The 25498-nt window shown below is 41.4% G+C and overlaps 1 protein-coding gene across 1 annotated transcript in view; it reads right to left on the reverse strand.

Moving 5' to 3' along the window:
- LOC137250975 (zinc finger protein 260-like) overlaps nt 1-25498 on the reverse strand; it is a 50885-nt gene that overhangs the window by 13682 nt on the left and 11705 nt on the right. Inside the window, exon 3 of the mRNA XM_067784777.1 lies at nt 5275-6285. Within this exon, the coding sequence (XP_067640878.1) occupies nt 5275-6285 (1011 nt within the window). The remainder of the gene's footprint in view (nt 1-5274; nt 6286-25498) is intronic.

The raw sequence follows: 25498 nt of genomic DNA on the forward strand, positions 1-25498 counted from the left end.
TCAATTCACCACTCAAACTGACTAAAGGAGCTATTTTGGGAAGATGCCAAGAGGCTGAAGTAGTTATTAACTGTGAACAGCTCCAGGAACACGTTTCAGCTAGTAATACTAATCTTTCAAATGACATCACGGCATGGACGCAGGGGCTAGAGGAAGCATATCAGAGTAAGGCAAAACAACTGCTCCTAAAGTACGCGAACATATTTGACCAGGATGGTTCTAAACCAGGCCGCACCAACGTTGTGAAACATCAAATTGACACTGGAGATGCGAGGCCGATCCGTCAAGGTCCACGTAGTGTTCCACTGGCGAAGCGACAAGTTGTGAGTCAAATTATACAAGAAATGAGCGACAACGGCGTCATCGAACCATCAGCTAGTCCCTGGAGCTCACCGGTAGTACTTGTAAAGAAGAAGGATGGAAAAATGAGGTTTTGCGTGGACTACCGGAAGTTGAATGACGTTACGAAAAAGGATAGCTACCCATTGCCAAGAATTGACGACACTCTAGACTCGCTCTCTGGTACGAAATGGTTTTCCACACTGGACTTGAAAAGCGGCTACTGGCAAGTGGAGGTAAAGGAGGAAGACAAAGAGAAAACAGCCTTCAGCGTCGGAGATGGTCTTTGGCAATTTACAGTAATGCCCTTTGGACTATGTAATGCACCAGCTACTTTCGAGAGACTCATGGATCAGGTATTGAAAGGACTACATTGGAAAACATGCTTGGTGTACCTGGACGACATCATCGTATTGGGCAAGAATTTCGATGAACATCTTAAGAACTTGGAGGAAGTTTTCCAAAGAATAGCTGGCGCTGGTCTGAAGTTAAGTCCCACAAAGTGTGCGCTGTTTAAAAAGGAAGTAAATTATTTGGGTCACAAGGTAACGACAGAGGGCATCTGCACTGCGAACGAAAAGATAGAGGCTGTAAAGGATTGGCCAAGACCACAGAACCTACATGAATTAAGAAGTTTCCTTGGGCTGTGCACATATTACCGCCGATTTGTACAACATTTTTCCAGCGTAGCCCATAGCCTCCATGAGCTTACAAGAAAAAATAAAGCTTTTGAATGGAAGAAGGAGCAAGAAGTGGCTTTCCAAACATTGAAGGAGCGTTTGTGCACTGCCCCAATGTTAGCATATCCGATTCCAGGAGCAACATTTATTCTAGATACAGATGCGAGTGGATATGCTATAGGAGGCGTTTTGTCACAACTGGTCGATGGACAGGAGAAGGTAGTTGCATATTACAGCCGTTCGATTGGAAAACCAGAGAGGAACTACTGCGTTACGCGGAGAGAGCTGTTGGCATTGGTAGAGTGCGTTAAGCATTTTCACAAATACCTCTACGGCCAGCGATTCCGTGTCAGGACAGATCACGCAGCTTTAAAATGGCTACTGCAGTTCCGTAATCCGGAAGGACAATTGGCACGGTGGATCGAGCGACTACAAAGCTATGACTTTTCCATTGAGCATCGAAAAGGTAGTACCCATGGAAATGCCGATGCAATGTCACGAAGACCATGCAGTTTGGAATGCAAGCACTGTTCAAAAGCCGAGGCTAAAGAAGACATTATAGATGTCCGGCTAATGACTATAACATGTACAGATGAATGGGACAAGGAACAGCTAAGAAAGTGCCAGCTAGAAGATGCAGATCTGTCACGTGTTATGCAAGGGCTCGAACGAAATGAAAGACCAAACAGAGAAGAGATGTCAGCAGAGAGTCCCATTGCGAAGTCATATTGGGCACAGTGGAACAGTTTAGAATTGATATCCGGTTGCCTTCATCGAGTATGGGAGAGTGAGGATGGTAAATACAAGAATAAACTGATAGTTGTTCCCAGAAAGAGGATTCCTGATGTGCTCAGCGAGCTGCATAATGGTCCAAGCGGAGGTCATCTTGGAATCACGAAGACGCTCGAGAAGATTAAACAGAGATTCTATTGGGTTGGTTGCCGTCAGTCGGTCACTGAGTGGATTGCGAACTGCGAGGTTTGCAGCAGAGCGAAAGGGCCCAGAACACGAAGTCATGGCCAGATGAAGCAATATAACTCAGGTGCGCCATTTGAAAGGATCGCTATGGATGTCGCCGGTCCATTTCCTACTAGCAACGGCGGAAACAAATATGTACTGGTAGTTATGGATTATTTCAGCAAATGGCCAGAGGTATACCCAATCCCAAATCAAGAAGCGGAAACGGTAGCAGAAGTGTTTATAAACAATTGGGTTGCAAGGTATGGTGTACCAATGGAGTTACATTCTGACCAAGGCAGGAATTTCGAATCAGCTGTGTTCCAGGAAATGTGTATGTCATTGGGCATTCGAAAAACACGGACAACTGCATTGCATCCTCAATCCGATGGTATGGTAGAACGATTCAATAGAACATTGGAGGAGCACTTAAGGAAAGTAGTGGACAAGTACCATAAAGAATGGGATACCCGCATACCATTATTCTTGATGGCTTACCGATCAGCAGTGCATGAGACAACGGGCCAAACCCCTGCAAAAGTAATTTTTGGCAATGACCTTAGACTGCCAGCTGATTTGAAGTTTGGGATAGATGCCAATGCGGAGAGAAATGTCAGGAAATCCACTAGTGATTTGGAAGAAGAGCTAAGAGAAATACATGATCTGATAAGGCAACGAACAAAGATTATGAGTGACAAGATGAAAGCCAGATATGATAAAGCAATTAATTCAGAAGGTTTTCAGGAAGGAGATTTGGTGCTGTTATACAACCCACAACGTAAAAAAAGGTTTGTCCCCGAAATTGCAGTGTAATTGGGAAGGCCCATACAAAGTTGTAAAACGGATCAACGATGTAGTGTACCGCATACAGACCATCGGTAAACCACGAACCAAAATGAAGGTGGTCCATTTGGAAAGGCTAGCAACGTTTAGATCGAGAGATTTGTCTGATCGGGACGATCAGACTTAGGTGGAGGGCAGTGTCACGGATATTAGCATCACTAAATTATCCCATCACTAAGGCGATGCTAAGGCCATGCCAAGCAGTATTTACGTTAATAATTAAATCAAGTATACACATATATAAGGCAGCCCAGAGCGATGTCACACACAGATGCATTCACTTATATGCCTATGTGCGCGCGAGAGACTGTAAACTACAAACATTCACATCAATAATTCAATCTTTATGTATCTACATAAACGAATAAATAATTGCGTCTACATATATGTACGTATACGAGCAGCGGAGCGGCAATGCACAAACACATGCATATATCTTATCTGAGTTGTCACAAGAGAGAGCAATAATTTGTGCACGTAGCCGAAACAACTAGTAAGTTCTGGAAATCGAAGAGCCTAGAAGTATGCAGCGTAAACTATAAAAGCGGGGCAAGCGAGTAAGAAGTAATTCAGTTTGATTTGAGTTGTCAAGCAGTTTGATTAAGACGATATCTAGCGAGCAATAGCAGTGTTATTTTGAATAGTAGAGTTTCATTGAGCTATCAATCAGTGTGGTTATTAAGCAAGCTATTCGTTGCACAGTTTGTTATTGTGAAGTACTTTAATAAAGGCCATTTTGCATTATTACAAATTGGAGTTATTTATTCAACAGTTTAGTGATTCGAACTTAGCAGAGGATTGCAAATAAGAGGATTTGCAAGCAAATTCGTTACAATATAAACATTGCTTACGATTGTGTTTGCCGAACTTAACAATACTAATTCTCGTGCTTTGATTTTATTCTCCGCTTGCCTTCGTTTGATCAATACAATCGTACGCAAAACCTGTTCGGTCATTCGATCGCAATCATGCTAACAGAGTCTTGTAAAGACAGATGCTGAGTATATTCAATTACGAGTTTATTCTATTATGAGTTTATTCAATATGAGTTTATTCGCATGATTGAATGTGAATGCTTTTGGTGTTTGATTAAATCAAGAAAATTGTGATTTTTGCAGTTCTCTGGTGTGTATATATTTTTTCATAGTAGGGCAATAGGATCACTTAACAGACGTTCTCAGATTTTTTTAGCACAAAGAAATAATTACACAGCATTTTAAGACGGAGCCAGACATTGCTAAATTGACAAATAAACGATTGAATAAGCAAGCCTGAACCGTGATAAAAAATAAAAAAAAAACAAATATATACTTGGCGCGATTTAACTCAGAAAATATTTAGTTCAAGTTTGAATCTTGCCCCTTTTTAGTTTTTCCTACAAATATACGGGATAGGGCTTTAATTTTTTATGCCGACTCCGAACGGCACCTGGAAGGCAGACGAATTTTCACTGAGAAGGTTTTTAATGGCAGAAACTTTTCGGAGTGTTTGCCAAACCACTGTCGAGGGCGACCCCGCTTAGAAATGCTTTTTTGTAGTTGAATGACCTTTTTTCTTAAATTTTGATGTTGCTTTTGCGCGGGTCTTGAACCCAGCACCCTAGGTGTGGTAGGAGGAGTACACTACCACTACACCACGGCGCCGCCAGAGTCTTGAACCAGCAAAAGCAATAAGTTAAGCTTAAATTCCGGTTAAATAATTATAGGATGAAAATAACAAGTGTTCACACTTTTGGGAAAACCCTCATTTTTTATTGATCTTGATGAGAAAGTTTATGTTTCATGAAAAATTTACGCTTATTGTGAACCCTAAACAACCTGTTGGAAAGAATATCTTATTATTCCGTTTTTTTCGGGTCGTGTATTGAAAGCTCTTATACTGGTTTTGAAACATTATAAATGTGTGCTTATGATTGTGTGATTATGAAATAGTGACCAAGGCTGCCAAATTTCAGCGAAAAGTACGCAATTCTTTCTTCAAATACCAGAATAGTACATTTTTTCTGCTGATTTTACCCACAGCGAAACAAATGGAAATTGAAATGAATATATAGCTAAACTATTCATTTCATAAAATATTTCAACCGAAGTATTACAAATTGCAGATCTTGGGAGGGGGCGAGGGGGGGGATTAGGACGATCTTATAGATTATACATACATAAAAGCTAAACATTTTAAATTTGTATATGTAATTAAAACAAACTTTTATAATTTTCATAAGTTCCAGGTCAGAGCGGGGGGGTCCCATAGTTGGCGTCTAAAACCGGGCCTAACTTAAAATAAATTACTTTACATGATAGCAAATTATATGGCGAAAATGATAAACAGAAAACAGATAGGCTGACAAGAAATGCTTTCCCATTTAACGAGCCACGTGCCCATTATGGTAAATTTTTTTTAGCTACGATTTTTTTATATATACAATTGTAAACTTCATACATATATAGGTACTTACGACAAAATGAACATATGTATTTTCCTTTCGATTTTAATCTGGATGCAAGTAGGTTTTCGTGCCCGGAATTCATACTGCCTCGGTTATCTTTAAAAAATTTACCCTCTAATTTATTATAGGTGCTTTTATGCTTAATTCTAAAGTGTTTAGCCAGTGTTCTTTTTGTTTGATATAGCCTTGAACATAATAAACATTCAAAAGGCTTTACCGTATCAGGATTGCTTTTTTCACTTCCAGTCATCAACTCAGGTTCCACCATATCAGAAATTTTACCCTCTGACTCGTTATTGTTAATTTTAGGTGACGCTTCATGCTTATTTCTAATGTGTTTAGCCAGAGATTTTTTTGACTGAAATCGCTTTGGACATATCGAACAATCAAAAGGCTTTGAAATATCAGGACTGCTATTTTCATCTTCAGTCATCAACTCAGGTTCCACCATATCAGAAATTTGACCCTCTGACTCGTTATTGTTGATTTTAGGTGACGCTTCATGCTTATTTCTAATGTGTTTAGCCAGTGATTTTTTTGACTGAAATCGCTTTGGGCATATCGAAAAATCAAAAGGCTTTGAAATATCAGGATTGCTATTTTCATCTCCAGTCAACAACACAGCTTCCACCATATCAGAAGTTGTTATTTCCTCATGTGTATTTTTAATATGAGTATCATATGACTCAAGTTTTGCGAATCTTATAAAACATATCGGACACTCGTATTTCTGATCCTCCTGGTCTTTAGTTAGCTCATAATCCAGCGCGATGGTGTTTCGACTATTTTTTGAATTAATATCAACGTTTTGACTACTAATTATATGGAAATATTTCAAATAATATGTAAAATGATTTGCTTTCAGATGGTCCATTAGTTCATTTTTTGGAATTAAGCTGGAATGTTTGCACCATGGACAATGTATGGTGGAGCCAGATATACTATGTACGAACTTGTCATGTAGATATAGTTCCCTTGGTATTTCAAACACACTTGAACATTTTGTGCAAGTTATGTTGTCTGTAAGTAAAAGAAACAAATTATTTCATTTGACATTTGGCTCAACTCGCCGTTCATAAAATAACATTTATATCACTCAACTGGCGGAAACATGTTCGCAACGTATCTATAAAAGTTATACTCGCTCAAAGCGCCCATTCTTAAGATTTATGAAAAAAACTGCTTAGAGGACATTTACACTGCGCCAAATATTTAACCTTGAGCGAAAAATTCCAAATGTGGTGCATTTCCTTATATAAATCGCATTCCGAAAATGATTCATTTGATCGCATTTAACGGCATTTGTCCTGAAAATGAGTTCTATTCAAGCGTTCCACACATGCTTTTAACATAAACTATTTTTAAACTATTCTGTTCAATCAATTAATTCAGTGCATTTTCAGGCGAAGGATTGGTGTCGTGGCGGTCAAGTATTACAGGGAAGGTTAAGCGAAATGCGAACGACGCACAGTGGAGCCTTTTGAGTTTTTTCTTTGCAAAAATCATAACTTTTGAACCAATGAAAGATATTTTAAAAATTTAGAATGCAAATGAAAGCTAATTATTTGAAGTGTTATTGTGTGAAAGCTCAGAATGTCACAGATACAGGGTGCTTAAAAAAATTCGTCAAAGTCGAAAATTTTTAGAAAAATGCAAAAACAAAATGTTTTTAGTAAAAAATAAAAAAAAATAAAAGAGATTTGTCTTATAATGACGTATTTAATCATTAAATAAGATAAACTAATGATTTTGATAAGATAGCGTGGAACTACCCACTTATGAAAAAAGTTGTATCTAAGTAGTCACGTAATCAATAACTACCAAAATCGATAGACGTATTGTTTCTTTTAAATGACAATACTCTTATAAAACTCAAATGTCCGTTTTTAGTGCCACAATAACAAGGTGCTTCAAAATTAATCGTAAAATTTTAAGTTTTTTTTTTAATTTACAAGCCAAAGATGTATTTTATTAATAACTAAAAGTTATTGAAAGTGGTTCAATGAAATTTTATTTGAGCTGAAGATTAAACAGCCGACGAATTTTGGAAAAGGGGAGTGGCACTGCCCATTTATGCTAAAAAGTTTGATCTTAGTAACCGCTTTACCAAACTCGATAGACGTATTGATTTCTATAAAAATTTAATACTTGTTTGAAAGCGAAATGCCTAAGCTTTAAAATAAATTTGATAAACTTTACAGAAATGCAATACCGAAAAGTATATAGTTATAAATTACTAAATTAATTAATTCTTTTATTTGAAATAAAAAATTAACTTGTACATAGATATCTTATTTTTCAATAAAGTAACAAAATTGATAAGTAAATCTCTTTTTCATTGTTGTGATAAGAAGTGAGAAACTTATTTTATCTTAACATAGTCATCGTCACTGGAACATATATCTAACAAAGCAACCACTTCTGAGCTATACGCATCTGTAAGATCTTTTTGTGTTCTTACATACCTCATAGATGATATAACTGGATCAGAAGAGATAGCTAACATGTTGAAAAGGTCTTCGTTTTGTCTAACTCGTGATACTTTGCAGGTGTTCATACATATATATCTATTGTAGTCCTTGTTTTTAGATTATTGAGCTTCTTCAGATAATTCTCCTAATGGTAAGCACTGGTACTCTACTAAATCTTTTCTCTGTGCTAAAATTTTATGTACCGTTGGCGTAGGTTTCTTCTCAGGATACTTTTGAAGCAGCAACTCTGTAGTTTTAGATGCATATTCTCCAAATTTGGGTCCATTAACTGGTTCATGGCAGTTTAAAATATTTAAAATTACTCCCAATCTTTTCACAATATCTCTATCAACTCTTGTTATGCGAGCAGTCACTTCATCGTTTTCAAAAAATCTTCATGCATCCTGAATTATTTTGTTTCTCCTGTTTTGTTTCTCCTTACATGTTGTATTGTCGTCGAAAACTTCTCCTTGTTGTGGTAGTGTATAAGCCAGCTTCAAAACAAAATCCATACATCTTATCCTAGCATGCAAAGGAGATTTTCCATACTCATAATTTAGTTCGTCAGTTATTGAATCATCGAGATTTTCGAAGTCGTTTTGGCTCTTCTTACCAATTGGACATTTCATTGTAGATGTCGTATTTGTTATTAAGTTCAAAACTTTTCCATCGACCATTGTTAGAAGAAAATCATGCTTTATTGTAATGACATTCCCCTCTTCAATTTCAATTATTGTTGGTTCTAATTTGGCAATTTGATTTTTTATATCACTCACTGTAGCTTTTATGAGTTCCGAAGACTCCTTCTCGTATTTGAATAATGTCGGGCGGCACAATATAGTTGATGACGGACGTGGATTTTTCCAATATTCTGAAGCTTCATCTTTTAGTCGTAATGGAACAATAGAAGCCATAAACATATTACCATCTGTAATTGTTTCATCGTCTACATTTATTCTTTGTTTATATGCGCTTTGTCCTGATGATCCATCACAGCCCCACTTAGTTATCAATGCTAGCTCCTTTGGCAGTGATTTCAACTTTTCTTCAGTAAAACTTTGAAGGAGTCGTGTAGACGTATGATCCATTAGGTTTTGTAGCTCAATTTCAGCTGATACTTCGGTTATTTTGGGACTTAGAGGAACTGCTTCTTTCTTGGCTTGAGTAATTTTTTTGTATCCAGGTAAAATATCGGCATTACGTTGCAATAATGACTTACGCAATATAATCTATTTTTTCTTCGTTAAATCGAGATCTATAAACAGTGCCAAAGCTTCTTCGGGAGTGTATTTCCTAGGTAGCGCATTTGGTGGTGTGAGAACGCTGTTTTTGATCCTCATCAGTCGCACTGGACTTGCTACCGCAACTGCTTCTGTTATATGAGACTTCACGTTTTCTTCGTCTTTTTTATATTTAATAGCCGGTGCTTCTGAAAGATGAGTCATGACCATAGCTTTTGTGGTATCAGACAGCTTCATTTTCCTTGTGTATGTAGAACACTCTTCTATGGGTTTTGTTGGTATCCCTCTAGTTGGATTGGTTGACGTGCTAGGCGTTTCTTCGTCCAAACAATTTTGTCAGCTAGCCACTTTTCATGCTTACTTAGAAATTTTGAATTGTTACGATAGACGTCCTTCCATTTTCTTTCTATCATAATGTATTGTAAGCCAATTTTTTCTTCCAGGCCTTCCTTTTCTTTAATGCTTGTTTCACTCGCTAATTCTCTCATAATAGGCTCAACGAAGTCCCGTCTTGACTTTGTAGATTTAAACACCGCAAATAGTTTCGAGTTTTCTAGATACATATTAGAATTGGCTTCGAGTGTATCTGACTAAATATTAAACTGTGAACTATATTTAAAAATACTATTCACTTTATTTAAGTAAACAGAATACTTAGTTCCTTAATCTCCAAAAGACGAATGATAATGTGCATTGTATGATGGTTAGCTTTATATACCTACTCAAATTATTACAATGAATTTTAGGTATACAATTCGTAACTAAAAAAATTTATGTTGTTAACAAGTTCCAATAACAAAAACGACCTTACTGCCGTACTGAATTATATATACCTGCTCAGGCGCGGATTTATGCCCAAGGTTGTTTAACTTTATTTGATGTAAAAAGTGAAGTTGCAGCTGGACGCAAGTAGACTTTATGAATTTAGGTAACTGAATATTTCACAAATAACTACTGTTAATTTGACGGAGCACATATTAACATTTTTTTTCCATCAAAGTTTTAAAAAGGGCCTAAAAATAGGCATTTAGAAAAGCGGTATATCCGCCAACTTTTACAAAAAAAAAACATTTTTTTTTTGTTTCAATCCTAAATTAAATTATCTTTAATTACTATACAAGAAAACGACAACCGGCCGCCTTATTTACTCACAAAACCATTTTAAATACAACGACAAAGAAGAAAAATTTAAAATTTTCCCCATTGTTGAAAATTGGTCAACTTTGAGCGGCTGGCTCTACCTGGTAAACTATAATTTTCTGTGAAAAAACAGTTGTATATTCTTGATCCCTGGAAAATTCTCTATTAGAAACATGTATTAGATTTAGCGAACGCTTTTATGATTTTTTTGATTTTTGCCATGATTTAACGGCAGAGGCGCCACTGTGCGACGGCGATGTAGACGCTTTCGAATGACTCATTGGGAAGCACGCATTTGTGGCCAGTGGAAATGTAATATTAGGCTTTACGGGGTGTTTTGTCCATTACAAATGTGTAGACAATAGGCCTAACTACATTGAACACGGCGGCTACAGACCACAACCACGAAGAAGCGAAGCTTGACGACAGCCGTAGCCAAGCTGAGATGAGTAGCAAAATTTTATGTTATCGAACAAAGTGGCAAAGTTAAACTATAGTAAACTTTAACTGGAGTTAAAACTCGCACAGAAAAAACAGGCCTTAGTATGAGTAATGGTAGCTTAAGATTATGATAGTTAACCATTGTGTACTTTCCGGGGTTTATTTTATAAGAAAATGCCAAAAGCCGTGTGGATTGCATTTGAAGATCAAATGCGGTGATATGTGACCATATAAGTAATTTCGGAAATCGCATTTGGATTTTTGCACCCAAGATGACGCATTCGGTGCCGTATAAATGTACTTTTAGATAGCGAGATATTGGACCTTGCTTATCTAAAAAATGTAATTATTTATAACTGCTTAGGCCTAAACCCTAAATTATTAATTTGAGATTTTTGGCGACCTTTAAAATTATAACTTAAATGATTAAATATACTTCATAACTAGTTAATACCCGCTACTACGTAGGCCTGGATATTTGAGTAATGTGAATGTAGTAAATTTTACAGAGAATTTGTGGTTGGGTTTCTCACTAACGTAGCTAAAAATTGTTGTTGTTGTTGATGCAGCCACAAATTGTTCTTATGCTTTGTCTTAGACATGTGTTCATAAAAAGGTTATTGCTAAGCCACTTTTTTCCATTTAAACTAAATATAATTATCATCTCGTAAGCGTGGTTAAAATCAAGCCGAAGGCTTTGGGGAGTATTATCGATGTTGGTGGTCCTTTACCGGATACATATCCGGTACGTTCCGGTAACAAGCACCATTAAGGTACTAGCCCGACCATCTCGTGAACGATTTGGTATAACCAAGAAAAGACCATATCGCCCTCCCACCCCCTAGATCCATGCGGAACTTGGGGTCGCCAGAGGCTTGGCTGTTAAAGAAACAGGATTCAAGAAGGTAAGGTTGACAATTCGCTTGGAGAAGCTATATATTGTGCTGGCAATCCAATGAAAGGTGTTAGAAACTCCGCCACCAATAATTTTAGTCCCAAAAATGTTAACGTAATATAAGCATACATTTGGTTTTATTTGTCTCTATTGGCAACCCTCGCTCCTGTCCGAATGTAAACTTGTTCGAATTGTTTCATCACTATTCTAATAAGTGCAAGCAAAGAGAGCGGTTGGGAAAAAACCAAATCTAACTAGGTATTTTATTTCAAACTCTTCAATTTGTAACAATTTTCTTCTCGAATTTATTAAATAAAGATTTAAAAGCCTTCGACTATTTTATACGATAAATACGATGTGCTGAACAATTGGTTGGATCGCCAAAAAAAGGGTTGCACTACACAACTCCTTGAATCAATTTGGTATTTTAGTCGCCTCTTACGACAGGCATACCTGCTGCGGGTATGTTCTAAGCCCCCTATCCCACTGGGAGAAACTGACAAACACATCGGTATGGCAAACGAAAAGCCTTACCTAAAATCTCAATAGATCGCATCGTTATAAAATAGTGAGTGCAATTACTGTGGGCGAATCCCCTAACTTGTAACATGCTACTTAATGAAATTTCAACTAACGATTTTTTACGTGTAATAGCTACTTTGCTATTCACTAACTTGGTTCTGACATCGCTAATGTGGTGACAGTTCAAACATTAAAAGGAGCACGACAAAGGTTAAAAGAGAAGATTGGCCTAAAATCTCTCTGCGGAGGTTATCACGTCAACATTGTATGAAATTCCATTATCATTCCATTTAAACTAATAATAATGGTCACCTCGAAAAATCGCCAGTTAAAATTTTGACAAGCTCCGTTAAAAGTTAGTGAATTCTACTACTTATCACATTTTACAATAGCCGTGTTTTTTTAAAAGCGTATACGTTTGTGTAAAAAAGGCTTATCCTCGCTTATATAATGCTTAGGAGACCCATCTAGCGGCAGGTTAAATAACTAGCTGCAGAACAGGGTGTACCTAAAATCGGAGACACAAACCTCTGGTGGCCATAATGTATAACATATAGCTGAATCAGTTGCGATGAATAGTGGACACACATAGAATACATAGAATTAGTGTAAAGGGTGAAACATAGACACATATTTCAGTTACATTTGAGTATAATGCGTATTGAAATTTAGTAGCACAAATTTTATGCGCAGCATTTCAGAGGTGTATTTAAAGTTTGACGCTTAGCAGTCCATATAAAGTTTAAGCGTAAACGTCTATAGATGTAAAAAAAAAAACACGGCTAATTTCTCTTATTAAAACCAAGATATCCTATATCTCGTAATGGCGTTGATAAATAACAATAAAGCTTGTCGAAACTCTCGTCACCAGCTTTTTTTTATCACATTGTCAATTGTTCAAATATCCAAATGTACAGATACCGACCGATTCCAATTTTATGTAGAGATTACGTTTTGCAACCAGGTTCATACTATCGGAATTCAAATTTATTCTAATCAGTTCCCCGAAAATTTCATTCGGTTTTTTTGTATTTTGTATTTTGTTTTTACTTATCTGTTAATAAGTTTTTCTTTTATTCACTCTTAAAATGTAATCAATTTTCATTGTGGGCCGCAAGTAAACTCTTCTTTTTATTTAGTTCTTTTTTCTAGTTTGATCTTACGTGGTTAAACGCCTCTTCGCTCTTCTCTGAAATCCACGGGTTGATTTTTTACCACTATTTCGAGAAATGTTTCAATATTCGGCAGAGTATTTATCGGTCAAAAATCTTCCCTCTTTATTGTTACAGTTGTCGATTCTGGTTGGCCAGCGAACGGGTATTCATTCCACATATACACAAAAGTGTTGGCCATTTAACGTATATGCTGCTCCAGGAGTACAACCCGGGTCTACCGACCCAAAACTGGAAGGTGGTTAACGTGGGGAAGACTGAACGGGCCACGATGCAGATAGTCTTGCTGCTCGACAGCGCAAGCGTCGAAGCGTTGAAAAGGTAGGATTTCAGGGTAAGATACGGCTTCAAGAATATAAGCCTTAAGGTTTATAAGGCTGACGTTAAAGCCTTGATAAACCTTGCGTCTCGTACGGAGGTTGAACTCCCCCCCCCCCCCCCCCCCCGGTTAAGACGAGATGGAGGTAGACGAGGGCGAAGAAGCTGGTGGCTACGCTTCGTCAGGCTCGAGCAGAAGCTTGGCTCTCAGAGGGTTGTACTCTGAGGGTCAGCTTCTGGAGGATGGCGATTTTGACGCGACGCTCATGGAGGAGAGCGCAAACAAACAGTGATTCGGGTCCTCCAAATAAACCTGCATCACTGCAAAACAGCATCAGCTACACTCCTACTGCACATGTCTTCAGGTGCGGTAGACATCGTACTAGTCCAGGAGCCGTGGGTCGCTGATAATAGGATCTGCGGCCTGCGGACACCAACGTATAAGCTTTATAGCGCTCAGGAAAAGGGTAAGCCTTGCACATGTATATAGGCTAAGTCTACTCTTAATGTTTTTCTTCGACCCAATTTTAGCGATGGGGATCTGACAGCGGTTAGCGTCGAGGTGTTAGGGAGGAGCTTTAAACTTGCTTCCTTCTACCTAGCGCAAGATCACCAAGGCTCATTACCACCGGATAATTTCAGGGATTTCGTGAGAGCGGCAAATCCACTAAACGGTTTCATCCTACTCGGAGGCGACGCCAATGCTCATCACGCCCAGTGGGGCAGCAGTGATATAAATTAGAGGTTTACGCCGATCACTTTATCGGCGGCGGCGGCGTAGGATCTATTATATACCGGTGGCGCCGGCGTAGGCCGGTGTTCTTACTTTAAAAGCTTGATTTTTCTATTTAAAAACATAATATTTAGGAAAGGTTTTGTTTATATGTATTTAAGGAAATCAACGTGTTGGACATTTCGGAAAGATCCGGGGTTTTGCATCAAAATCTCGCAGACCGTTCAAACATTTTCAGGAGTAGCTCCTTGCGAAGGGATTGTCCCTCGTTCGCTTGCTCCAGAGAGGCTTCGAACCTAACCCCGGTCTTTGGAATTGGTACTGCTACGTCTGCTGAAAAGAAATAGAGATACATAAAATAGTCACACTTTTGCTTGTATATCTCGTGCAAAGCGTAGTTTCACCTAGGGTTAACTCCTAATAATCGTCGCGAACACAATTTCTTTAAATCATAAAGGCGACTTAGGGTTGCTATTAATGGTCTATTAATACTCTTGACTCTCGTGGCACAGGGCGCCTCCAGTTTTTTCTGCTGTTTTTAAGAGCTACAATTCCCGATGTGCGAACAGTAGGAATCCCTACCACCAGTCGCTACCACGCCTCCTGAGCCTCACACCATATGCCAGTACAGAAGCTATAGGACTGCGACTTCGAACTCATACCTTCGTCGACGTCACTTTCCTTCAAGCTCTAGGTGTAGCTCCGAAGACTTTCCAACGGATGCTTTTGTCGCGCTATGCTGCCGAGCTACACAAGAGAAATACCTTGAAACGTTAGGGAGTGACTATTCGGCCAAGGATGCCGCCCTCGAAATCATAAGCAGTCTAAGTGAATGTCATTGCGTCATGGGTGAAAATCGTATAATCCTCGACGCATCTACATAATTAAAATTTTACAAGCACCCTGGATAAAATTTTTAAAATGTAGACCAAAGATTGCAGACGTTTGTGTTCACAACATTGATTTCAATAGTCTTCGTTAAATCAAATTTAGAATGAAAGTCGACGGATTTTAAGTTGAAAGTTGTTAACTACTGTTTTCCGGCCTTACGATATAGGAGCTCATCATGGATGACCGCGTAGCTTCAGTTTTCAGACAAGTTCGACTGTCCACTACGTTAGGGTAGTATCACACACGGTCATTAGTTCCACTGTCTTGGGAAAGCTTTTGCTTCACCACTTTGAATGTTCTTGCGAAGGACAGAGCCTCACCTGGTAGATATATGTGCCTACGTATTCACATTTGTAAAAGGAGCCGTAACGTGTAAGTGATATTTAATCTTGGTTGATAGGCTATAATCAATGTGATTCACTCCAAGGGACTAGTTTTGGATAGGACCGCCATCAAACCGGGATACTTGGGTGTTGAAGGATGAAGTGTGAAAATCAATTTGAATAGTTATAAAGAGTTAAATTTCCCAATTAGTTTCTTATAACTGGCAGTGATGCGTATCCGTTGATACAACTTTCGACCATATCCGACCAGTTTTCGACATAAACAATAAATGGCCTAAACAGTCTTAAACGAGTAGAAAATATAGTAACGCGCCGGACGCCGTGCCGCCGCGCCGATATTTTTGACATTCGGCGGCGGCGTGCGAAAAGGGACCAAAATCGGCGGCGTATATCTCTAATACAAATGACCGAAGTGAGTCTTTATTTAACTATCTTTTAGGCACTAATCTAAGTATATGTAATAGGGGAAATGATCCCACTTTCATTACGAGGAGCCGCGAAGAGGTCCTTTACATAACCCTGGTCACAGACTCTTTCAGTGACCTGATCGTTTCATGGAGAGTTCTAAAGGACCACTCCTTTTCTGACCATAGATATATAAGCTTTTCTATATCACAGGCGCACACAAGTCCTAAGTACATACAAAATATTAGAAGAACGAACTGGGGCTACTATAAGAAGATAATAGGTAAAAAGCTATCTGAAGAAGTGCGAGCCCCAGAAAGCGAGGAGGAGCTAGACGTGTTTGTAAATAATTTCAGTCAAAAATGTAGGAATGCTTTAGATAGGGCTTGCCCGACTAAAAAGGTTTTGGAAACTCACAAACCGCCATGGTGGTCGTCCGATCTTGATAAGCTTAGGAAGTCATGTAGGGCGGCCTTTAATAAAGCAAAGCATGGTGGAAATGAATCCTCATGGGCTGCTTATAAAGCGAAAATAAATATATATAAAAAAGCAATCCCGAAATGGAAAGCGATTTCTGCGGCAGGATTGAATCCACATCTGCGGCCTCCCGTTAAGGAATGTGCTATCGAAATCTCCAACTCAGCGAAGTTACGTCCAAAAGCCGTATGGGCACTGGACGGACTCCAGCGCTGAAACCATAAACTTGCTAATGGATACGCACTTCCCAGCAAGTGCGGGCGTGTCTTCAAGTATTGTCAGCGGAGGGTCACCTAATGATCAGCTGATAAGCGAAATCCCAGATGATAAAAGGATAGATTGGGCTTTACAGACCTTCAAGCCCTATAAATCGCCGGGGCCGGATGGAATTTTTCCGGCTCAGCTACAGTATACTGCCGAACTTATAAGGCCCTGGATTAAAGGGATGTTTATAGGTTGTCTTAGGCTCAATTACGTACCAGTATCGTGGAGGAAAGTCAACGTGGTCTTTATCCCCAAGGCAGGGAAACCCTCCCACTCTAAACCAAATTATTAAAGGCCTATAAGCTTATCTTCTTTTCTGCTGAAAGCACTCGAAAGACTCCTAGAGGACTACATCAGGAGGAGGATTGAGCAGTCGGTTCTTTCGCAAGCTCAGCATGCCTATACTAAGGGCAGGTCAACTGACACGGCCTTGCACTCAGTGGTATCCGTTATCCAAAGGTCACTAGACCTCAAGGAATACACATTGGTGGCATTTCTAGATATAGCGGATGCCTTCAACAACGTTCTCCCGGAGGCCATCACCTCGGCGCTTACCGATCTGGGGGTGGACACGTGCCTGGTGGAGTTTATATACAATCTGCTTACGCGTAGGCAGATTAAAACTGAGCTAGGTTGATGCGTGATCCACAGACCGGTCGGCAGAGGCACTCCGCAGGGAGGTGTTCCCTCTCCGCTACTTTGGGTGGTTACCGTCAACCAACTACTACGCCTCATGGAATCTGGAATCAGAAAGTCACCAAGTGATCGCGTATGCAGATGACATCTGCGTCACCATGCGGGGGAAATTTCCGCAAACTCTTTGCAACCTAATGGAAGGGGCACTATCCAAAATTTCGCACTGGGCTACAGCCAAGGTTTGGAAGTCAACCCGGATAAAACCGAGCTTGTCCTCTTCACGAGGAGGTACAAAGAACCAAATCTAACACCGCCAAGAATTGGGGGTACGTTTTTAGCGTTTAGCGATAAAGTCAAGTATTTGGGAGTCATTCTGGATAGGAAGCTATTATGGAGTGACCATATAGTGGAGCGATGCAAGAAGGCAGCAACAGCGCTGTTCACCTGCAAAAGGACAATTTGCACCTCCTGGGGATTCTCCCCAAAGGTGACCTACTGGATTTATGCAGCCATTGTGCGCCCGATTCTTCTTTATGGTGCCTTGGTCTGGTGGCCTGCACTAGCTAAAACTACCTATCTTAAAACGCTTCAAAAGGTGCAACGGAGTTCGGAGCTCTGCATCACCGGGGCTCTGGGCTCCACTCCATCTGAAGCATTCAATACAATGCTATACCTTCCACCTCTTGACCTGGTGGCGAAGAAAATAGCGGTCATCGCCGCTCTACGCATAAGGGAAACAGGTCTCTGGTCAAATGGATCTAGTAGACACGCAACAATCCTGGGCACGAACGCCCCAGTCCAAATACCGGTGCGCACTGACTACTGCACGCCAAAGAACGTCTTCGTAAAAAACTATAGTATATATATACCATCGCGACAAGACTGGTTTACCAGACAACATACGGTACCGGGTGCCATCAACATATTCACGGATGGTTCTAAGCTTGAAGGGAAGGTGGGAGCAGGCCTCTTTTCGCCGGATCTGGGTCTAGAGGTCTCTTTTCGCCTACCAGATTACTGTAGTGTTTACCAAGCGGAAATGCTGACAAGGCCGCATTAAAGGCCGCGGACTCATTCGTCGACAACGCAAAGTCGGTCACTGAATGCCACAGATCTCTTAACGAGATGGGTCAGCACTTCAGTATCAGCCTTATATGGGTACCTGGGCACAGGGATATTGAAGGCAATTGCAGAGCAGACGAGCTGGCCAGAAGAGGCACCACCGACCATATCTATCCTTCCGGGAAATGATTCGGTAGGTATACCCATGGCCACTTTTAGGCTTCGTGTGAACACAAGCACTATAAGAATTGCAAATGGACTATGGTCAGCCATATCATCGTGTGAGACATCCAGGCAAACCTGGCCCTCATATGACAAGTGGCACACAGAAGCGCTTCTGATTTTAAACAAATCAGTTCTATCGTCCCTGATAAGGGTTCTAACAGGGCATTGCTTAATAGGCTCGCATGGTGCTAGAATGTGGGTAACGACCTTCGACTATTGTCGCAAGAGAGTGTCCAGCACCTTCTCTGTCATTGTCCAGCGCTTAGTCGGCGTAGGTTGGCCTTCCTTGGTAAACCTTTTCTACATGACCTCGCTGAGGTCTCTAGCTATGAAGTAAAGGCTCTAGCAAAATTTATAATTTCCACGAGGTGGTTAGACCCGCTTTAGGCAGGGTAGGGGGCCTCTTTGAGACCGTATAAGGTATTGCAATGGGCCCATTGGTGGCCTAAGTAGTGAGCTGTTACCATAGTGTCCAGCTCAGCCCTTGCAACCTAACCTAACCTAACGTATGTGCCCTTTAATAATATGCCACGCCCATAAATTTATTGAAATATTTTTAGTTCAAATCTTATTAGTTATTACAATGTATTAGCTTTGTTATAGTACTGAAAACCTTTTAATCAACGCTGCGACATACAACCACATACCGACCCCAGCAGACGACATACAACCACTCCACCGCCAACGAGTTAAGCGACTTTCATTTGGTCAAAAGCATGTATGCAAGAAAGTTGAGTTTTGGGACAAGGTGATATTTTCCGATGAGTGTGAGTTCTGTGTTTAACGGTCAGATTGGCGTACTTTGGTTTGGAGAAGGCAGAATACCACATTACATCCAAAGAATATTCTAACTACGGTTAAACACGGTGGCGGAGAAGTGTACATTTTGATTGTCACTCCATAACTCGAGAACGGATAGAAAGATTGCCATGAAATTTTTAGGAAAGATACAGGAAGAAGAGATGATGGTTAGTTGATTTTGAAATCCCAAATCGGTTTAGCCATGTATCTATATATATATAAATGAATGTTTGTATGTATGTCATCGATTAACTCAAAAACTACTGGACCGATTATTAGGAAAATTGTCATATATATGTATTTTTCCACGCGGAAGGTTTATATAATGAGTACTTTGATAACGGGTGACCAGGGTCTCGAGATATAACCCAAAACATGGACCCGGGTAACTCCAGGAAGTGTTTGTACAATATGGGTATCAAATGGAAGCTGTTTATGAGTACTTTGACACTGGGTATTTTTCGTACCCCTGGGTGACTAGGGTCTCGAGATATAGGCCAAAACATGGACACGGGTAACTCCAGGAAGTGTTTGTACAATATGGATATCAAATGGAAGCTGTTTATGAGTACTTTGACACTGGGTATTTTTCGTACCCCTGGGTGACTAGGGTCTCGAGATATAGGCCAAAACATGGACCCGGGCACCCCTGTGGTTGTTGTTCTTGTAGCAGTGCTTCGCCCTACCTAACAGCCGCGACCGATCACAAATTGTCATCAATATCCTCTAACGGGAGTCCACGGAAACTTGCTGTTTCAACAGGGGCGGACCATAGGGAAAGGGGTGTTAGAGGCGTTGGTTCCACATTACAATTAAAGAGATGGTTGGTGTCATGTGGGGACACATTGCAGGCGGGGCATACATTTTGTATGTCGGGGTTGATTCTGGATAGGTAAGAGTTTAACCTGTTACAGTATCCAGAACGAAGGTGAGCAAGAGTGACACGCGTTCCCCTGGGGAGTATGCGTTCCTCTTCCGCGAGTTTTGGATACTTTTCTTTGAGTACAGGATTCACCGGGTAATTCCCGGCATAAAGGTCCGACGCCTGTTTGTGGAGTTCACCAAGGACCTGCTTGTTTTTTCGCTTCATACGGCTGGGTTCTCAGGTGCCGTATTTCCTCAAAATGCTTACGGAGATGACTCCTTAAGCCCCTAGGCGGTGCTGGTTCATCAATCAGATGTCTGTTGGGATGCTCAGGTTTCTGGGTATTCAACAGGAACTGTTTGGTCAGCATCTCATTTCTCTCCCTGATGGGGAGTATTCTCGCCTCATTATGCAGATGGTGTTCTGGGGACATAAGAAGACAGCCCATGGCGATTCTGAGGGCAGTATTTTGGCAGGCCTGTAGCTTCTACTTTGGACTAGGTAGGCAATTGAAAAGTAAAGTCCTCTCTCGGCGAACGAAAATCATACTCTACAAGTCACTTATCGTACCCGTCCTGCTATATGGGGCAGAAGCATGGACCATGACAACAGCAGATGAAGCGGCTTTGGGAGTGTTCGAGAGAAAAGTTCTTCGAAAGATTTATGGACCTCTACGCGTTGGCGATGGCGAGTACCGAAGAAGATTTAATGATGAGCTGTACGAGCTATACGCAGACATCAACATAGTCCAGCGAATTAAAACGCAGCGGCTGCGCTGGCTAGGCCATGTTATGCGAATGAAAGATGATGCTCCGGCCAAGAAAGTGTTTCTATCGGAACCCGCCTATGGAAGCAGAGGTAGAGGGCGGCCCCCACTCCGTTGGAAGGAGCAGGTGGAAAACGATTTAAACTCCCTTGGTGTGACCAATTGGCGCCGGTTGGCGGAGCGAAGGAGCGACTGGCGCGCCTTGTTGGACGGCCATAACCGTTTAGACGGTTAAGCGCCAATTAAGTAAGTAAGTAAGTAGCTTCTTCCAGTGGGTAATTTTTAGGCTTGGCGACCATATGGGTGACGCGTAGCACGTAATCGGCTGGCTAATTGCTTTGTATGTAGTCATGAGCGTTTCTTTATCTTTTCCCCAAGTACTGCCAGCGAGGGATTTGAGGATTTTGTTACGGCTCTGAATTCTCGGAACAATTGCGGCTGCGTGCTCACCAAAATGTACATCCTGATCAAACGTCACACCCAAGATTTTGGGGGATTGTGGGACAGTCGGTAGCGTAGTACCATCCACGTGGATGTTCAAAATGGTCGACATTTGGGATGTCCATGTTGTAAATAAGGTCGCGGAAGATTTAGTCGGTGATAATGCCAGGTTTCGCGAGGCGAAAAAACTGGAGAGATCAGGGAGGTAGCCGTTTATTCTATTGCATAGCTCATCGATCTGTGGGCCTGGGCCTGTGGCCATTATTGTGCAGTCATCGGCGTAAGAAACGATTGTGACTCCTTCCGGTGGTGAAGGTAGCTTAGATATGTAGAAATTAAACAAAAGTGGGGACAGGACACCACCCTGTGGCACCCCCTGTTTAATTCTTTTTGGTTTTGATGTTTCGTTTCTAAATTGCACCGATGCCTGCCGACCACCCAGATAATTTGCAGTCCACCTTTTAAGACATGGGGGAAGGGTAGACCCTTCCAGGTCTTGCAGTAACGAGTCATGGTTGACCGTATGGAAAGCTCTTGATAGGTCTAGCGCTACGAGAACTGTTCTATGGTGGGGGTTTTGATTTAAACCGCAATTTATCTGGGTGCTAATGGCATTTAGCGCGGTGGTAGTGCTATGGAGTTTTCTGAAGCCATGCTGATGACAGGCTAGTTGCAAATTTGCTTGGAAATAGGGGAGCAAAATGGCTTCAAGCGTCTTTGCTCCTGGCGATAGGAGAGATATCGGATGATACGACTATCCTATGTTAGCTGGTTTCCCAGGCTTTAGTAGCGGGACCACCTTGGCCATTTTCCATTTCTCGGGTATGACAAAAGTGGAAAGAGCCAGGTTTAAGACATGCGCTAAATATTTGAAACCCTCTTTACCTAGGCTTTTAAGCATCGACATGGCTATGCCGTCTGGGTCCACTGCTTTGGTTGGTTTAGCGTGACCAATGGCGTCCTCAACCTCTTTAGCGGTGATTGTGATTGGTGACGCGCTGAATTTGTGTTTATGTGCGTGTCTGTTGGCCCTCCGTCTATCTTTGTCGACCGTAGAATGCATTATATATTGTCGGCAGAAAGCGGTCGCGCATTTTTTCGCATCCGACAGCACTTTATCGCCAAAGGCGATGGAAACTTTGTCTTTGTGCTTAGACGGATTCGATAGGGACTTTACGGTGGACCAAAGTTTACCCACACCGGTAGAGAGGTTAGAACCTCTTAGGTGCTCCTCCCATTTCGCCCGCTTGTGTTCATCCACAAGCAATCTGATGCGTTGGTTTATATCCCTTATTTGGGGGTGGCCTGGATCAAGCTGTCTTATAAGGTCACGTTCTCTCGCTAAGTTTGCGGCCTCCGCCGGGAAGTGGGGCCGAATTTCGGGAATTCTCCCGGCGGAAATGAAACGTGCCGAGGCGGATTCAATGACCTTGCGGAAGGCACGCTCCCCTTGGCGGGCATCAGTCGGGATAGGGAGGGCAACAAAGAGGTCCCACTTTCCTTTTTTGAAGTTTATGAAAGTGCGTTTTTTTGTGACGATGGAGTCGGCAATACGCACGAGCGAAATAAGTATAGGCAGATGGTCGGATGCCAATGTTACCATCGGCTGCCAGTTGACGCAGTTTACGAGTTCTGCGCTCACGATTGAGATATCTGGCGAACTGTGACAGCTTCCTACCATACGTGTGGGGGCGTCTCTGTTTATTGTGCAGAACGTCGTTTCTTCTATTTGATCCGCCAACATCTCACCCCTACTGTCCGCCCGCAAATTTGAATGCCATAGATCGTGAGGGGCATTGAAATCGCCTAAGATAATACGATTGTTGCCAGTAAGGCTCTGATATTAGGGCGGTATCCACTGGGGCAACAGGTGGCAGAAGGGATGTAGATGTTGATGATTTCTAGGTTTGCATCGCCTGACCGGACAGATAGGACTTGACGTTCTAAGACATTGTCCCTGCGGTCGATGCCAGGATCAAATATATAATATTGCAGAGTGGTGTATGATAAACGCGAGTCCGCCTCCATTTCCGCTCTCGGGACCTTTTCTGTGGACATTATACCCAGAGCAGGTCTGCAATGTAGATCTTGCTGTGAGTTTAGTCTCTTGAATCGCAGCAATGCGGATGTTGTGCCGCTTCATGAAATCAACTATCTCCGTAATCTTCCCAGTTAGTCCATTACAGTTTAACTGCAGAATTCTGAAGTGCATGAGGGGAGACGTCGCCACTCTGGGGGTAAGTGACGGGTGACTGCGCCTGGGTTGAGGAGAGAAGACGGGGGCAGGGGCTGATGCTCAGCATTGCTACCGACTCTACTACGAAGATAGTAGTTATGAGTGGTAGCAGCTGTTTGAGTTGTTGGCGCCGCGGGTACTTGTTGTGGCTTGCTGAGCAGCGGGGCTGCTGGCAGGTAGTGGGGGATGCTTAGGCGTAGACTGCGGGACGCCCTTGGGCGTGAACAGCAAGGAGCCACAAAAGATTTATAAAAGTTACGTGGACGTCGGGTTTTGGGATCAAGCCCAGAACAACCTGTCCGATGCAACCATCCCTCACACGAGACACACTGAACAGAGTATGACCGTCCTAAAAAGATTATTTTCCGGCAGATGCAGCAAAACCATTTCTCAGGACCGGGGTCAGGAGACGGACCCGGATTGGATTCGATACCTTCCCGGAGCAAGAGAATATGGAGCAGTCCCGCTGCAAGGAGCTGCTGGCAGGATGACAATTTGTGGGAGGGACGCAACAAATTAAATGGGGTTACACTGAAATGACAGTCCTTGGTCGGGAAAAATCCCGAGTCGCTCCGGTACATAGAACCGACTGCCTTGGGAAGCAACTGCCCGGGCACCCCTAGAGTGTGTTTATACAATATGGATATCAAATGGCTGGAAAGCTGCTGATGAGTGCTTTAGTACAGGGTAGTTTTCATACCTATTGGTGACTAGGGTCTCGAGATATAGGCCAAAACGTGGAACCGGGTACCCCTAGAATGTGTTTATACAATATGGATATCAAATGAAAGCTGATGATGAGTGCTTTAGTACAGGGTAGTTTTCATACCTATTGGTGACTAGGGTCTCGAGATATAGGCCAAAACGTGGACCCGGGCACCCCTAGAATGTGTTTATACAATATGGATATCAAATGAAAGCTGTTGATGAGTGCTTTAATACAGGGTAGTTTTCATACCTATTGGTGACTAGGGTCTCGAGATATAGGCCAAAACGTGGATCAGGGTAACACTAGGATGCATTTTTACATTATGAGTATCAAATTGAAGCTGTTGATGTGTGCTTTACTACAGATAATTTTTTATACCGCTGAGTGTTTAGGGTATCGAGATATAGGCCAAAACGTGGACACGGATACCCCGAGACAATGTTTATACAATATGGATATCAAATGAAAGCTGTTGATGAGTGCTTTAATACAGGATAGTTTTCATACCTACTGGTGACCAGGGTCTCGAGATATAGGCCAAAACATGGACCCGGATACCCCTAGAATGTGTGTATATTTTGGATATCAAATGAAAGCTGTTGCTGAAAGCTTTTAAGTAATTTTCATTGTGATATTCGATTTAGTCGCATCAACCTGGCAAAACTGATAAATATGCATGCAAATCCGAAATAAATTCATGAATTAATAATACCCACATACCTATTTACATACGTCCCATTCGATTTGCCTGAAATTTGGTATATAAATTTGCCTATATTAGTATTTACGATGCTTTTTTCCGGGAAGTATACCATAGACGGACTGGGACTGAGACTGAGACTCGGAGTGGGACTGGGACTGAGACTCGGAATGGGACTGGAACAAAATACATACCACCCTCTGGGGCTGGCAGTAAGATATGAAGAAGAATGAGAAAAACTTGAGAGAAGAGAAAAGAGAGGAGACTGAGAAAGAGATAGAATGAGACGAAGATGGAGATAGATGAAGCGAAAAATACAGAGGGAGGAGTGAATACATAGATTAGGAAAAAGTGTAGAGGGGCGAGGGCAGATTTAGACGGAAAAAGCTTATTAAAATGTATGCAGATATACCAAATTTGGGGCAGAACAACGTCTGCCGGGTCTGCTAGTTATAAATAAAGTTTAAAATAACTTAAG

Source organism: Eurosta solidaginis, chromosome 4, assembly GCF_040869045.1.
Source record: "Eurosta solidaginis isolate ZX-2024a chromosome 4, ASM4086904v1, whole genome shotgun sequence".
NCBI lineage: Eukaryota > Metazoa > Arthropoda > Insecta > Diptera > Tephritidae > Eurosta > Eurosta solidaginis.